This window comes from Excalfactoria chinensis, chromosome 1 (genome assembly GCF_039878825.1).
Source record: "Excalfactoria chinensis isolate bCotChi1 chromosome 1, bCotChi1.hap2, whole genome shotgun sequence".
NCBI classification, from domain to species: Eukaryota; Metazoa; Chordata; class Aves; order Galliformes; family Phasianidae; genus Excalfactoria; species Excalfactoria chinensis.
The window spans coordinates 159,124,135-159,138,740 of record NC_092825.1 but is presented as its reverse complement, the minus strand read 5'-3'; the positions used below and the strand labels follow the sequence as shown (position 1 = coordinate 159,138,740).

The following is a 14,606-nucleotide window of genomic DNA, read 5'->3' as shown; positions in this document are numbered from 1 at the left end:
CAGTTACTTCTACATCCCCCAGCTGTAATGTCATTCAGCAGTACAGATTCATTTGGCTGCAGAACCCATTCAAGTTGGCCAAGTCATATTTACAGATTTTGTTCTCATTTTGCTTTGCAATCATATCACCTCTGATATTTATGATTTTACACAGGGCTTGTATTTTGGTCATGAACATCCAATCAGCTTAATTTATATGCTGCCTGTAGACACAGATCCAAGTAGAGCAGGAATGGGGACCTCACTGTGTCAATACGAACTCCATCACAACATGAAGTTGATGTTTATAAATAGTAGCAATCAGGAAAATGAGAAGCTGAGATTCCATTACAAAAGAGTCTGAAGCTTATACTCACTGCTGGTAGAGGACATGCGGCTGTACTCAGACCTGCAAGACAAATAAAAGAGATTATTAAAGATGTACCAAATTTAATTCACCTTGCATTTTAAATTAGTTTAGAGACCATTTGGTTTTGGTTTTCACTAAGGTAATAACAACTGGAACAAGATTTGAACATGGCCTCAAAAAAACAGGTATTATATGTCAGTTTTGAAAATATTTGTGTAAAGAACTGAGTTTTGTTAGGAATGGAAGTGGCAAACCATTCTACTACACTTCAGGCATAAAGATAAAGCTTAGAAGGCCCTCTGAGGAAATAAACAGGCTGCTTCAGACACAGTTTAGGAACAGAAGTCTACCTGATTTTGTTTATTCCTCATCTTTCTTCTCCAGCTGCTGTGATGTATTTTTTGAAGAGAATTCTATTTGCAAAGTAGAATTTTTATTGTTCTTTGGACACAACTGGCTGGGAACACCAAAAAAAGAGAACTGTCAGCATTTAGATTATCATAAAATCTTTTGAGTTGGAAGGGACCCTACAAGGTCATCTGGCCCAACTTCACCGCAATGAACAGGGACACCTACAGCTCAATCAGATGCTGAGAGTGCCATCCAGCCTGCCCTTGGGTGTCTCCAGGTTTGAGCATCTACCACCTCTCTAGCCAGTGCTTCAACACTGTTACTGTAAATTTTTTTGCCTTATATTCAGTCTAAAATGCCCTTGTTCTGGTTTGAAAACAGTTCCCCTTGTCCTGCCACAATAGACCCTACTAAAGAGTCTGTTCCCTTCCTTCTTACAGCCTCCCTTTAATACTGAAAGGCCAGGCAGGTCTCCCGCAGCCTTCTCTTCTCCAGGCTGAAGCCCCAGCTCTCTCAGCCTGTCCTAGTAGGAGAGGTGTTCCATCTCTTGGATCATTTTGGTGGCCCTCCTCTGGATGTGCTCCAACAGCTCCATGTCTCTCCTGTACTGAGGATATCTGGATGCAGTACTGCAGGTGAAGCCTCACAATCACAGAGTAGAGGGGCAGGATCACCTCCCTTGCCCTGCTGGACATATTATAAGGTTTTTTGCTTTAGGAAACCCTCTTCCTCTTCAAGACATCTCTCAACAAAACCATTGGCAAGAGGTTGCACTTCAGTGCATACGGGATTATCCACGAGAACATTGTAGAATCACAGAATGGCTTATGTTGGAAGGGTTCTTAAAGATCATCTAATTCCAACACTCAGCTATGGGCAGGGCTGTCAGCCACCAGCACAGGCTGCCCTGGGCCCCATTTAACCTGGCCTTGAGGACCCCAAGGGGTGGGACATCCACAGCTTCTCTGGGCAGCTGTGCCAGTGTCTCACTGAAATGAGTAAAAAATATATTCTGAACATCTAATCTAAATCACCCCTTTTTTAGTTTAAAGACATTTCCTCCTGTCCTATCGCTATCTACCTGTGTAAAAAGTTGGTCCCCTCCTGCTTATAAGCTCCCTTTAAGTGCTGGAAGGCCACAATGAGGTCTCCCTGGGGTCTTCTCCAAGCTAAACAAGCCCAACTCCTTCAGCCTTAGAGGTGCACCAGCACTCTGAGCATCTTTGTAGCCATCCTCTAGACACTCTCCAACAGCTCCATGTCTTTCTTGTGCTTGGGGCAGCGGATGGGGCCTCATGAGGGCAGAGTGGAGGTGGACAACCTCCTCCCACTCCCTGCTGGTCACCCCTCTTCCAATGCAGCCAGGATATTGTTGATCTTTCAGGCTGCAAGTGCACACTGCTGGCTTATGTCCCACTTTTCATACACCAGTGTCAGAGCCATTAAGGATTTCGAGCAACAGTGCAAATAACTTTGCAGATAGAAATAACGCCAGACTTCTGAATGCCCTGTTCTGTGCTGATGAGTCACAAACATAGCCCATTTGTATCCCAAAGACCCACAAATACTGAAGCAAAACAAATATGACAACACTGAATACACTTACTTAAAATATATATATAAAATAAATTCATTTCTGAGTCCCTACAGATGACTTCTGAGTGTTACATTTTGGAGCTCATTCACAGACTCCCTTATTTTCCAAGTGCCTCAGAACAGACTTCACACAGTGCTCTGCCAATATTACCTTCTTGCACATTTAACCTGCAGTGCCCTGATCATTACAGGCAAACTGTTCAGGGAAACAAAACACAGCTCTTGGATCCAAACCTAACTGCTTGTTTTATATAAATAATTGCAACAAGTTTGCAATATTTCTTCAAATCAAAAAAGCATGTGAGCCTTGACTCATAAGATATTTGTCTGGAAATAGATACCACCTAAGCATATTCTCAGGATACCTTCACAATCCAGGCCCTCAGGCATCCAAGGGAATATAAGCAATAAATCCCCAACAACCTTGCTCTGGTTGCTTTGGGTTCTTATATGGACTTAGCTCTGCAGAGGAAACAAAGCAAAAAGTCAACCATCTACTTCACAGGCCCATGCTTAGCGCTTAGTAACCTGAAGGTCAGATGCTAAGACTGCTTGTTCAGGTGAGCAGGTGCACAAGGAACTACCCCATCCTGAAGGACCAGTAAAAAATTACTCCCCTTGAATTTTTTACAACACCCATCCACACCTCCCACAAAGCATCTCCTTCACAAACAAAATGTTACCTCTCAACCACACTTCCCCCAGGACCCTTGTACAGCTGGGAAAGGAGGAGGTAGAAATGGCATGGGCATAGAGGGAGATGCTCTTTTTCGGCTTCTGAGGGGATAAGACAATTGCAGGGTCTGGTGCTGTATGGGGCATAAAGCTGCAGGGTATTTTCAGAATCGAATCATGTGAGTATCATTTGGCATCATGCATATTTGGGAAGGTGTTAAAGCTGTAACACGGCCCTCATCGCAAGCCCAGAGGCAAGCAATATCCATGCAGCTGCCTCCAACCGTCCCAAGCAAGGATTCATTTAATCTGCACTTCTGTTTGAAAACAGCCTGGGGCTGTCCCTGAATGTATCCATGTTCAGTAGTTCATAGCTAACTCCATACGAATCCGCATTGCTTGTATTTCAGAGAGGAGAAAACAATGCTTCATCTTTTGCTTACTGCAAGTAGAAGCAGCTTTCTGTTACTTCACACTGTTATTTTATTATCCCAAAGTGCTGCAGGCACATTACCGGGCATGGAGAATTAATGAGTCCCGAAACAAGGAGCTGGCATTCTGCATGCAGACAGGCCATGAAAAATGAGACAAGAGGAAAAATAAAAAGATGGGGAGTGTGAAGGGAGGAGACAACAGTGTGCTCAGAGACTAATTGCACAGATGCATTTTAATAGGCTTTAGAATTGTATTGGGGGCCTCCTGTAATTCTAATATGGTTCAAGCTAATATTTAATTCGTGCTTGTTGCATAACTGATATACGTGGAATTAAAAAAAAATTTAAAAAAGATAATTAAGCACAAAGGCTTATGTCAACCTCACATGCCAAAATAAGGGCTGTACTCTCCCTTAGCTCCGCCTGTGGTTGATAATGAGACGTCTGAAGTGTGTCTTCCCCTTAATGTTGTATGGAAAAGATACTGAAGGACCCTCAGCTACATGCCTAAAACCTAATGGCATGAATATGAGTCTCTCTTTGTGCTCTCAGGACCAACACAAGTCGCCTTTTGTCCTCACTCTGACTCCTTTTTTTTCCCCAGAATTTATTTTGTCTTGAATCTAGTCCTTAGGAGAAAAAATGACAGTGAGTAAAATCTTTCATATTTTCAGCACATTAGCACAAACCACTCAGATTCATGGTGTGTAACAGCTGAATGACTTATAAAATAGAATTTATTTCTATTTATTATAGTCATTTTTGTAGGATACTGAATTCTAAATAGACTACACAAATAAACAACTCCTGAGTCACACGGACTCTCCAGACACAAAGCAATTTTGGCCCTTTCCATCTTTTCCATCCCTGTTCTAACTATCCTGAGTCTTGGCTCCTATCAGTTCCCTTGAAAGAAATTCTCCTATTAGGATAACCCTGGAGTAATGCACTCTCTGGCTTTAATGGTGAAAGACTGGAGCCATATTGCCCAGAGGTTCCCAGACAATTACATGGTCCTGCAACCAGCTATTTTCTCTGTGCTACTGATAGATACCACATTTCTGTTAAAAAGAAAGAGACATTCAGGACAGAAATCAAACAAATGGATGACTGTTACTTTTACAAGCACATAATGAGGAGAAAATAATCAAAAAGGACACTGAAACAGTAGGAGGTACTGAAAAGGAGGGCAAAGAATCTATGCCCAGCGGTCGGCCTAGCAGCAAAGAAGAGCTGTGAACATGTCAAGAGGCATTAAGGTAAGAATGCAGAAGCTTGAGATAAATGTGGGACCAAGATTCCCACCAGAGCTGCTGAAGGATCAGGAGTGTGTATTATCAGGGAGCATAAGACCATCTCAAGCACTAGAGATCCTAAGCAGGCCTCCGAGGTTAGCCTGTATTATTCATTGATGACTATTAATACAAAGCTTTAGAATACCCAGGAAGGGGAAAGAGACACTGAATATTGGTAGCTGCTAGCACAACCTGAAGTTTCTGAGTGTAATATATAAAAACACTGTAAGCCCATTTATTTGGGGAAGAAGAGCTGCTGTGTTATGTCTCTGCATCACAGAAAGACATCAGCAGGGCAACAGTGGCAACACTGATGCTAATAAACAGATGTGCTCAGAAGAACTGAGCAGGATCAAGGCCAACTGCTGTGTAAGTCTGCAGTTGTACCACTAAAGCCTCGTGACCCTAGTAAGCTGTCTTCTACCAATGGCCCCTGGCTCATGTTAACATGGTAAAACATATCCAGAAATCACACAGGAGAACAAGATGGTCTCATCTAAACTGATGGCATCTACCATCTAAAACATCCAGCAGTACAGACAACCCTGCCCCAGTACTCAGGAACACATTCACATATTGTTTAATATACTGGTGTAGCTAGAAGTAGAGTTTTTGAGCCAAGCAACATCTCCACAAGGCATTTTGGTGTGTAAGATCATAGAATCACAGAATCATAGAATCACAGAATCACAAGGTTGGAAATGACGTACAAGATCATCTAGTCCAACCATCCTCCCATTACTGTTGCTACCACAACCACTAACCCATATCTCATAGCTTCTCATCCAGACGCCTCTTGAACACTGCCAGGGACGGTGACTCCACCACCTCCCTGGGCAGCCACTTCAGTACCTGACCATTCTCTGAGAGAAAAAGTTTTTCTGTATGTCTAATCTAAACCTCTTCTGATACAACTTGTGGCCATTTCCTCGGGTACTGTTTGTTGCCTGGGAAAAGCATCCAAGCCCTTCCTCATAACAACCTCCCTTCAGGAAGTTGTAGAGTGCAATGAGGTTTCCCCTGACCTCCCCTTCTCCACACTAAACAATCCCAGCTCCCTGAGCCACTCCTTGTAAGACTTGTGCTTCAGACCCCTCACCATTTTCATTGCCCTTCTCTGGACACGTTCCAGGGCCTCAATGTCTTTCTTGTAGTGAGGAGCCCAAAACTGAACACAATACTCGAGATGCGGCCTCACCAGTGCTGAGTACAGGGGGATGATCACCTCTCTGCTCCTGCTGACTACACTATTTCTTATACAGGCCAGGATGCTGTTGGCCCTCTTGGCCACCTGGGCACAATGTCGGTTCATGTTCAGTCGAGGATCGACCAACACCCCCAGGTCCCTTTCCTCTTCACTGTCATCCAGCCACTCAACCCCAAGCCTATAGCACTGCATGGGGTTATCGTGGCCAAAGTGCAGGACCCAGCACTTGGTCCTGTTGAACTTCATCCCACGCACCTCAACCCAGTGATTCAGCCTATCCAGAGCCCTCTGAAGGGCCTCCCTACTCTTAGGCAGACCGACACCACCTCCCAAATTCATCATCTGCGAACTTACTGAGGGTACACTCAGTCCCCTCATCTAGGTCATCAATGAAGATATTAAACGAGATGGGCCCCAGTATTGACCCCTGGGGGACATCACTTATAATGGGTTGCCAGCTGGACTTAACTCCATTAAGCACTATCTATTGGGCACAGCCCTCTAGCCAGTTCCTTACCCAAAGAAGGGTATACCTGTCCAGGCCACGGGCAGCCAGTTTCCCCAGGAGAATATTGTGAGAGACCATGTCAAAGGCTTTGCTGAAGTCTAGGTAGAGATATCAACAGCCTTTCCCTCATCTACCAGTCTGGTCACTCAGTCGTAGAAGGAAATGAGGCTGGTCAAGCACAACCTGCCTTTCATGAACCTGTGCTGGCTGGGCCTGATCCCCTGGATGCCACACACATGCCGTATGATCTCACCCAAGATGATTTGTTCCATAATTTTCCCTGGTACCAAGGTCAAGCTGACAGGCCTGTAGTTCCCTGGATCCATGATGAACATACCTCTCCAGTTATTTTAACACCATGCTTTGCCCAAGGTCTCCATTGCCAAGACTCCTAAGTCTCCAGACAAAACAACAACAAAAAACAACAACAAAAAACACCACCCTGTAAAGTTTACAAGCTCCTCCGTTGTCTACATCCTTAGCTTGCCTACAATTGATGGTATGGTGCCTGCTGTAGTCACATTTTTTCCCTGCCTTCCCTACTTACAGTTGTTTTAAATTTCACTGTTCCATATAAGAGCTGTATTTAACAGCTTCTTTGCCTTTCCTCCTCCAGAAATTGCTCCACAGGGCATCCAGAAGGATTTTATAGCAGTTAAAGCACAATGTGTGAGTCAGATTTAGGTTTGTAGTCTGTCTTGGGTTTCTTCTCACCAAATTCTTATGGGTCAGATTGCAATCTTTTTCACTAATATTGATCCAACACAAACCCATTACCTTCACCGTACTTCTACTTGTGTAATCAAGCTGACTGCAGTGAAATAACTGAGAGCAGCTCGTCACAAAACACCTTGCTCTGGATTCCCAGTGGAGCAATGAAGTCAGGAGATGGATTCCCACAGCTCAGCTCATACTCAAGAGCTTATTTCCAAGATCTATGTTTGAGGCCCCATGTGAGAGACATCATCACCATTGTCGTCATCATCATCACTGTTGTTATCAGCATATCACAGAATCATAGAACCATAGAATGGCTTGGGTTGGAAGGGACCTGAAGGATCTTCAAATTCCAAGCCAGCTCCTAGATCAAGTGCTAGATCAAATTGTCCAGGGCCCCATCCAGTCTGGCCTGAAACACTCCAGGGATGGGGCACTCACAGCTGTTCTGGGCAACCTTTTCCAGCATCTCACCACTCTGTCAGTAAAAAAATATCAGTGTGAATTATTGCTTCTAACCTTCCAAAATGCACCTGATGAGGAAGGGTGGGTGGACAGAGTCATCTTCTTGGGGTTCTGTTCCTCTTAGCCGCAGTTAGTTGAGAGGAATCTCACACTGCAACTTAGCCATTGTGAGCATCACTACAACTCTCCTGGCCAGCAGAATGTGATTTACATCTATATCTGTTTTGATATTGCTTTCAGTGCCCAGCCCCAGTGCAATACACCATCAGGTCTGCCTACCCATAGCTTCAACAAAATAGTTTTACTCAACTTAAGTCTGATCAGAAATGGTGTTTCAGCCCCAGCTTGTGACAAAATACTCAACTTTACATTGTTTGAATGTCAAATGAGACAAACTGTATAGCTTGACATATCCAGAGTGATGGATATACAGGAAGTGAAATTTTCAGGGGGCAAAAAACCAAAAAAACCCAAAACAAGCCCCCAAGGTAAAACAAAACAAAAACAAAACAGTTTTGAAAACAGGCTTTAGCAGCAGCAGTTTTTATCCTGTGAGTTTCTCAAACGTGGATGAAATCTGTGTCAGAAAACTGACTTGTCATATTGAAGAACTCCCATACAGATGACAAGGTCTTAAGTACTGAAACCCTTTAAGTTTGAACCATCTGACACAGACATATAAACAGCAACTCCTCCTCAGCAAACAAACAGTTCATCTATTCATTTGATAATGTAAGCAGACCATTCTCACCTAGGACACACATGGACTAAGATGTTCTTAATATTTTCAAGTGATATACACACTCTTTTTCGTACTGTCCTGTCTTCCATTAACAACTGTCTTTGCTGTTTCGGATTCTTACAAAGCTTACAGAATTGCTACCAAAAAAGAAAGAAAGAAATGAAAAAAAAAGGATTTTTTTTCTTAATCTGCTTAACAGATAAGTAAAAAGAGGCTCAGAGAGTTTGTGACTGATCTAGGGTCACACGTGCAAACAGGGAGAGCCACAGGGAAAAGCAATGAACACATATAGCACACCCAAGAAGTTAGGACAACCTCCACAGCAGTTAATTTAGGGAAGACAGACAAAGAAGAAAACACAAAGAATGGCTCAAACCCCAAGATGTCTTGATGTCATTGATCTCACAGAAGCATTACACTCAATTAGGGCATATACACTTAATGAGCAGGGGGAAGTATTCCTGTTGAAGCAATTCGTAAAGACAGCTAACTGGACCTAACAAATCATAGAATCATAGAATGGCTTGGGTCGGAAGGGACCTCAAGGATCATGAAGCTCCAACCCCCCTGCCACAGCCAGGGCTGCCAGCCTCCACACTTAATAGTAGACCAGGCTGCCCAGGGCCCCATCCAACCAGGCCCTGAACACCTCCAAGGATGGGGCATCCACAGCCTCGCTGGGCAGGCTGTTCCGGCACCTCACCACTCTCTCTGTAAAGAACTTCCCCCTACTATGCAACCTAAACATTCCCTCCTTCAACTTAAAACCATTTCCCCTTGTCCTGCCATTATCTACCCTTTCAAAGAGTTGGCACTCCTCCTGTTTAAGAAAAACAACAACCAAACACAAAAATCTGGGGAACAAAAAATTCCAGCCTCTAAAATGAAGAAGATTGAACAATGTACTTTTCTGCAACTCATTTTAAGCAGCTTAATATGAATTCTTTGTCTTTTTTAGTTTGCTTTTCTTTATAATTTATAAGTTCTTTAAATATTAAGATTTCCCCTCCCTTCAGATTTTTTCCCTTCTCTTTGCTTTCTAATCAGAACACTTTCCCTCTCAAAAGACCTTTTTCTTCTTCCTAAAATTTCAGGTCTCAAGAGTACAAAACCACTGCAAAAATTACGACAGCAGAAAACTCTTCATCTGCCATACTTCTGTTCTAAAAGATTTCAGTAAACAAAATAAGTATTTTTACTATTAAGCTCCAAAATACAGTTCCCAATAAGGTACGCTTAGTACATATGACAGATCAGGGATGGTCAAACACTTTCAAATCTCATTAATAAACAGCCAATATAAACTAATTGGCTTACATGTTGTACTCACTTTATTTAGGTACTTGACAACAACAGCTCAATCCATTCTGATTGGATTCAGTCACTTAAAATACACTATTTTGTTCTGCGACCTCTTTGCAACCCTGTTTACTGAGGCAAATGCAGTAAGAGGGAGGTATTTTCCAGAGGATTAGGGAAATGAAGGCTTGAAACTGTAAGTGAGCTTTCCTGTAGGAAGAAGCCACAACACAACCTTACGAGACATATGGAATGCTTGATGTATGAGACTGGCTTGTTTTTATACACAGCTTCTATGGTACAGGCTCACACAACAATACGTACAGTTTATGAGATGCAGTGTCTTGCAGCTCCTGGCTTCGCTGCAGCCATTGCATGCTATTGTTCAGTGACAGAAAGGGAACACTCGATGTAAACCTCTCACTGAAGCACTTTGACCGCTCTCTCTTTATACTTGCATAGGACTGTGGCTGAACATCAAAAGAGTTAACTTTATTTTTAACCTTGGAGTCATTAGAGAAAAAGGAAAACAGATCCATTCAGCAAGATCTATGGCAGGACCGAGACAAAGAAAAAGCAGATCGTCTGGTAAGACAAAAAGACGAGCGCTGGGAGCAGTTGGTTTGATGAGAAAAATGAAACATAAACATTGTGAAAGGGACATATGCAAAGTGTTTATCAGACTAAAATAGCTGCTAAACAGAACTAAAATTAAGAATAGAAGTGCAGGGACCTACTGCTTTTCAGAATGAACACCTTTGCAATGCACTGCAGCTATTTGTTGCCATATGCCCCTGTTAAAGTTTCTCAGACACTCTTACACTGAGCTTCGAGTGTCAAACCACTGACAGGGTTGGTTCATAAGGTCATCAGCTTCAACATGTCACCAGCACTAGGCATAAACAGCTGCCATGCTGCTCACTGCAGTGTAAAGGCTCACATCACCATCTGGGGCAAACCCTTCTGAGTGCCCCTCCTGAGGAAATGCAGGTTTTTCAGTTCTGGATAAGCACAGTAAATCATGAGTGACTTGGCCCATCAAGGATGCTTTGAGCTTTGAACCAGTCATGATTATTTTGTCTTTCTTTTTACCCACAATTCCCCGAAGATGAACAGAAAACCTGTTGTCCCAAGAACTAAAAAGGTGTGGATTTTTGTCCTTAAGCTCATAAAATACGTAAAAACCTTTGCTGCCAGGTGTGTCTGCAACACCACAACTATGTAAGGTGATGGAGAAAGTCCTTCACTTCTCCGACCACAGAAGAATTAGAAGAACACATATTTCATATGAAAGAGATTGCCGTATTTCCTGTCTACTTCTTTTTTTATTAATTGCAACGTTGCTAGTTCAGTTTGGGTGTTGAGCACCTGACACCACTCTGCAAACCATCAGCTTTACAGCCTTGTTATGCTCTCAGCCTCATGCACCACCGGCACTGTGCATCCCAGTGAGTGCTGTTACCAGCATCAGTCTGAGATCAAGATACCGTCTTTCTCCCTGAATTTCAGCATGCGCTGCTACAGTAGCAATAAGGGAGAAAGTCAGTAGGAATAGGAAGTCACCCTGGCCTCTGTGATCCTTGTGAGTCCCTTCCAAGTTGGTATATTCTATAATTCTATGGCATTACACAAAGGGAAGTACCAGTGTGTATGTAACACCCTTATCCCTATGCAACAGAGTGAAGACAGCCCAGGCAAGGAGCTGGGAGGATACAGCTAGAAGGAATAGACCTAGAAAAGGACAGTGTTAAGGGAGCCAGAGAATAAGCACAGGCTCACTGTTGTTCCCAACAAGATGAGCCAGCAGCACCATGTGGGATGGCTGCAGAGAGCTTCCTGCTGTCCTGCAGAAGTGGGAGCTGTACGAGTATCCCACGGGTGATCCGTGCATCTCCAGGATCTCAGAAGTCACCCAGCTCACCAGCAGAGCACCTCTGGCTGCTGGGCCACAGATTCAGGTAAAACAGCCGTTCTCCCTCACTTACGGGACACCTGCAGGTTGGACAACTACCTGCAAAGTTTACAGCACTTTATAGGGTCGGTATGGTGAGTACCATGAAAAGAGCAGGCTGGCTTAGGATCACCCACAAATCTAAGCTCCTCCGTGGCTCCGTGGCGGTCCATTCCCCAGGAGCTGGCTCTGTCTGGTGTCACTCACCCGGAGGGCACGCTGCCGGCCATCCTCAGCTCCAGCTGTCCTGGGACGGAGGGATGGCTCTGGGAACACACAGCTATGGGGCTTCAACTGAAAGCCCGCGGCCACAGCCTGGCACTATTCTCTTCCCTACGCGTATACTGAGGGGACTTTTCCCCCATCACCCGAAGGAGGAGCCCTCCCCGCTCCCCAAGGCATCTTGCGGCCCTCAGCGAGCGGGGCTCGGCCACCGCGTACCGGTACACAAAGCCCTTCCCCCGGCCGGCCAACAAGTGCAGCCCCCTCCAGGAGAAGTCACGGCCGCCCCGGCCCGAGCCCGCGCTCACCCGCCCGTCTCGGCTCCCGAATCCCCGCAGTCCTCCTCGCCGCCGCGGGGCTGCTTCTGCTGCTGTTGCTGCATGCTGCCGGCTCCCGGCTCGCTCCATACCCGTCGCCGCTCCGCTGCCGTCTGTGGGAGGCGGTAGCTCCCGGCACCGGCCCGCCCCGGCCCGCCCCGGCCCTCCCGCGAGGAGCTCGGGGCCGCTCCCTCGGCCCGGCCTCCCGCCGCCGGGCTTCCCGCTGGGTGCCGCCACGGGGCTGGAGGCGGCCGTGGCCTGTGAGGTGTGGGCCCCGCGGCCTCACTAATACCACAGGGCACTTGGTAGCCGTCTTAGGTGTGATCGCTTTGAAAGTGCACGTGGAGACAGTCGGGGAAAGGCTGGCCGAGCAGCAGTAATGCTGAGAAAGTGATGCTGTGCAAAACCAGTACTCAGAGTGCATTCTGTGAAGAGAGAGTGGTGTAGGAAAGGCTACCAGCAGTCGTATTCACCGAGGTGGGACTGCAGTAAGTTCACAGATTGCAGCACAACTGAGGTTGGCAGGGCCCTTTGGGTTCCTCTGCCCCAGCCCCAGCAGGGACACCCAGAGCAGGGTGCCCAGGGCCACATCCAGGCGGCTCTGAGAGATCCCCAAAGAGGAGACCACACAGCCCCTGGGCAGCCTGTGTCAGTGCTCTGTTCCAGGAGTTCCAGGCCTTTCTTCATCTTGGTGGCCTTTTGCTGGACTCTCTCCAATGTATCCGGGTCTCTCTTGTGCTGGGAGACTCAGAACTGGAAACAGTATTCCAGATGCAGTATCACCAACTCTGTGATGGGTCACCTCTCTGCAGGAAGCTCCCGTGTTCTCCACATCTGGCATATCTGGAGGTGAGCACTTCCTTGTTTCTCCATCACACATAAGTGCAAATATTTGCCCCTGTAGGTATGAACTGAGATCTCACTTGGCAAAAAAATCCATCATTCTTTAATCCACATGGTTTAAAGTAGAAGAATTGAGAAAATCATAAAATACTAGATTGGATCAGAAGGCAGAAATGTACCACACAAAAGAATCTTAGTTTGGAGTAAGAAGTGCCAAGTTTCCATTAGTACATTTTTAGCTATGAGTACTACTTGTACAACATTAATGTCCCTCATACATTTGTGCTTGCCAGTGGTACAAATATACAGTCAGGTATACCGCATGCAGTAGCTCATATGAAGAATAATATCTTATAGCATTTAAAGGGTGTAGTTCATACAACTGCTTTCTCCAAATGTTTGTGCCCATGGTCCTCTAAAATAATCTACACATAGGTAGGAGTTCTGTGAAATTAGAGGAAGGCAGAACAACTTGAAAATAGCTGCAAAGCTGGGTTCACATATTGTAGGAACAATATACCAAGCCCAGAATCACCCACTGAAGATGGATTCTCTACCAAATCTTGCTGCACAGCTTGTGGCCCCTCAGCATCACAGGTCAATCCACCACATCTCCATGGTCTTTAGAAGACACTTTCAATCTCTACCGTTCATCAACAATTAGAAAATAAAATGTACTGTTGTATAGGAAAGTTGGTACTTAAGTTGTTTTGAGTGTCTGGTTTGATTTGCACGCATGTCATTTTGAAAGCATTGAAAACTATTCTTCAGTTTATATGAAGGATTTCAAGTTAATTTTGCAATAAATATCAGGTTTTAGGTATAGAATAAGCCCCTCTGATTAGAATATTTATTCTGTCTTTTCCCAGGCAAGTTACTTGGACAACATGCTGTAAAAACTACTCATACACAACTGTGCTGTCCTTCAGAACATACTGAAAAATCCTCCATCCTTCAAGACGGGTGGCCTTCCATCTAAATCAATTTACTCACATACATAAAATGAAATGCATACAATTTCTTCTAGGATTGGGACCGAAATGCTGTGCTTTCAACTTGTTGAATCATCATTTTCAGGCAAAAGGCATTGGTAAGTTTTCAGATATTGTGGGTAGCTAAATGATTCATACAAGGAAAGAGACTGGCAAAACTGATGCAAAAATTCAGAGCATCTTGATTCCCAGCTTGAGCCTCTATTTTGGGAATAGCTAAATATTTATTCTTCAATAATTGCAATAGTGATGGAGGATCCTGAGCCCCCAAAGGTTGTGTTTGGGAAGCATTACTATTATTCTCTATTACCAGGGCTGGACAGACTTTGCTGTCACTTAGACTACACACGTACATTTATTTAGTTAATGCAGTGGCGTTTAAAAGCAGGTCAGTTCCACTCACTTTTAAGCATGATTTCAAAGTGAAATAAATTGACTGTAGCCACTGTTGAACTGATTTAAGATGTAACCAAACCTCCTTAAATATTTAGAAATAGGTTTAGTTAAATGGATACATTTCTGTACATTAAATTTTAGGTGGTCAGCTAATAGATCTTTTCCATCTCTGACTTATATTATTCTAGTTAGCAATGTTTAAGCACTGGCATATGAGAGGATCTGGAATAGATTTTATGCTGCATTT

The 14,606-nt window shown here is 44.5% G+C and overlaps 1 protein-coding gene across 3 annotated transcripts in view; it reads right to left on the bottom strand.

The window, feature by feature from the left end:
* FAM124A (family with sequence similarity 124 member A) overlaps window positions 1-12,247 on the bottom strand; it is a 37,947-nt gene extending 25,700 nt beyond the window's left edge. For all 3 annotated transcript variants that reach the window (XM_072326799.1, XM_072326798.1, XM_072326797.1), the window contains exons 1-2: window positions 12,120-12,247; window positions 357-388 (exon numbers count right to left, since the gene is read on the bottom strand). In XM_072326799.1, coding sequence (XP_072182900.1) covers window positions 357-388; window positions 12,120-12,193 — 106 coding nt within the window. In that variant the 5' untranslated portion in view covers window positions 12,194-12,247. The remainder of the gene's footprint in view (window positions 1-356; window positions 389-12,119) is intronic.
* Window positions 12,248-14,606: the final 2,359 nt, after the last annotated feature.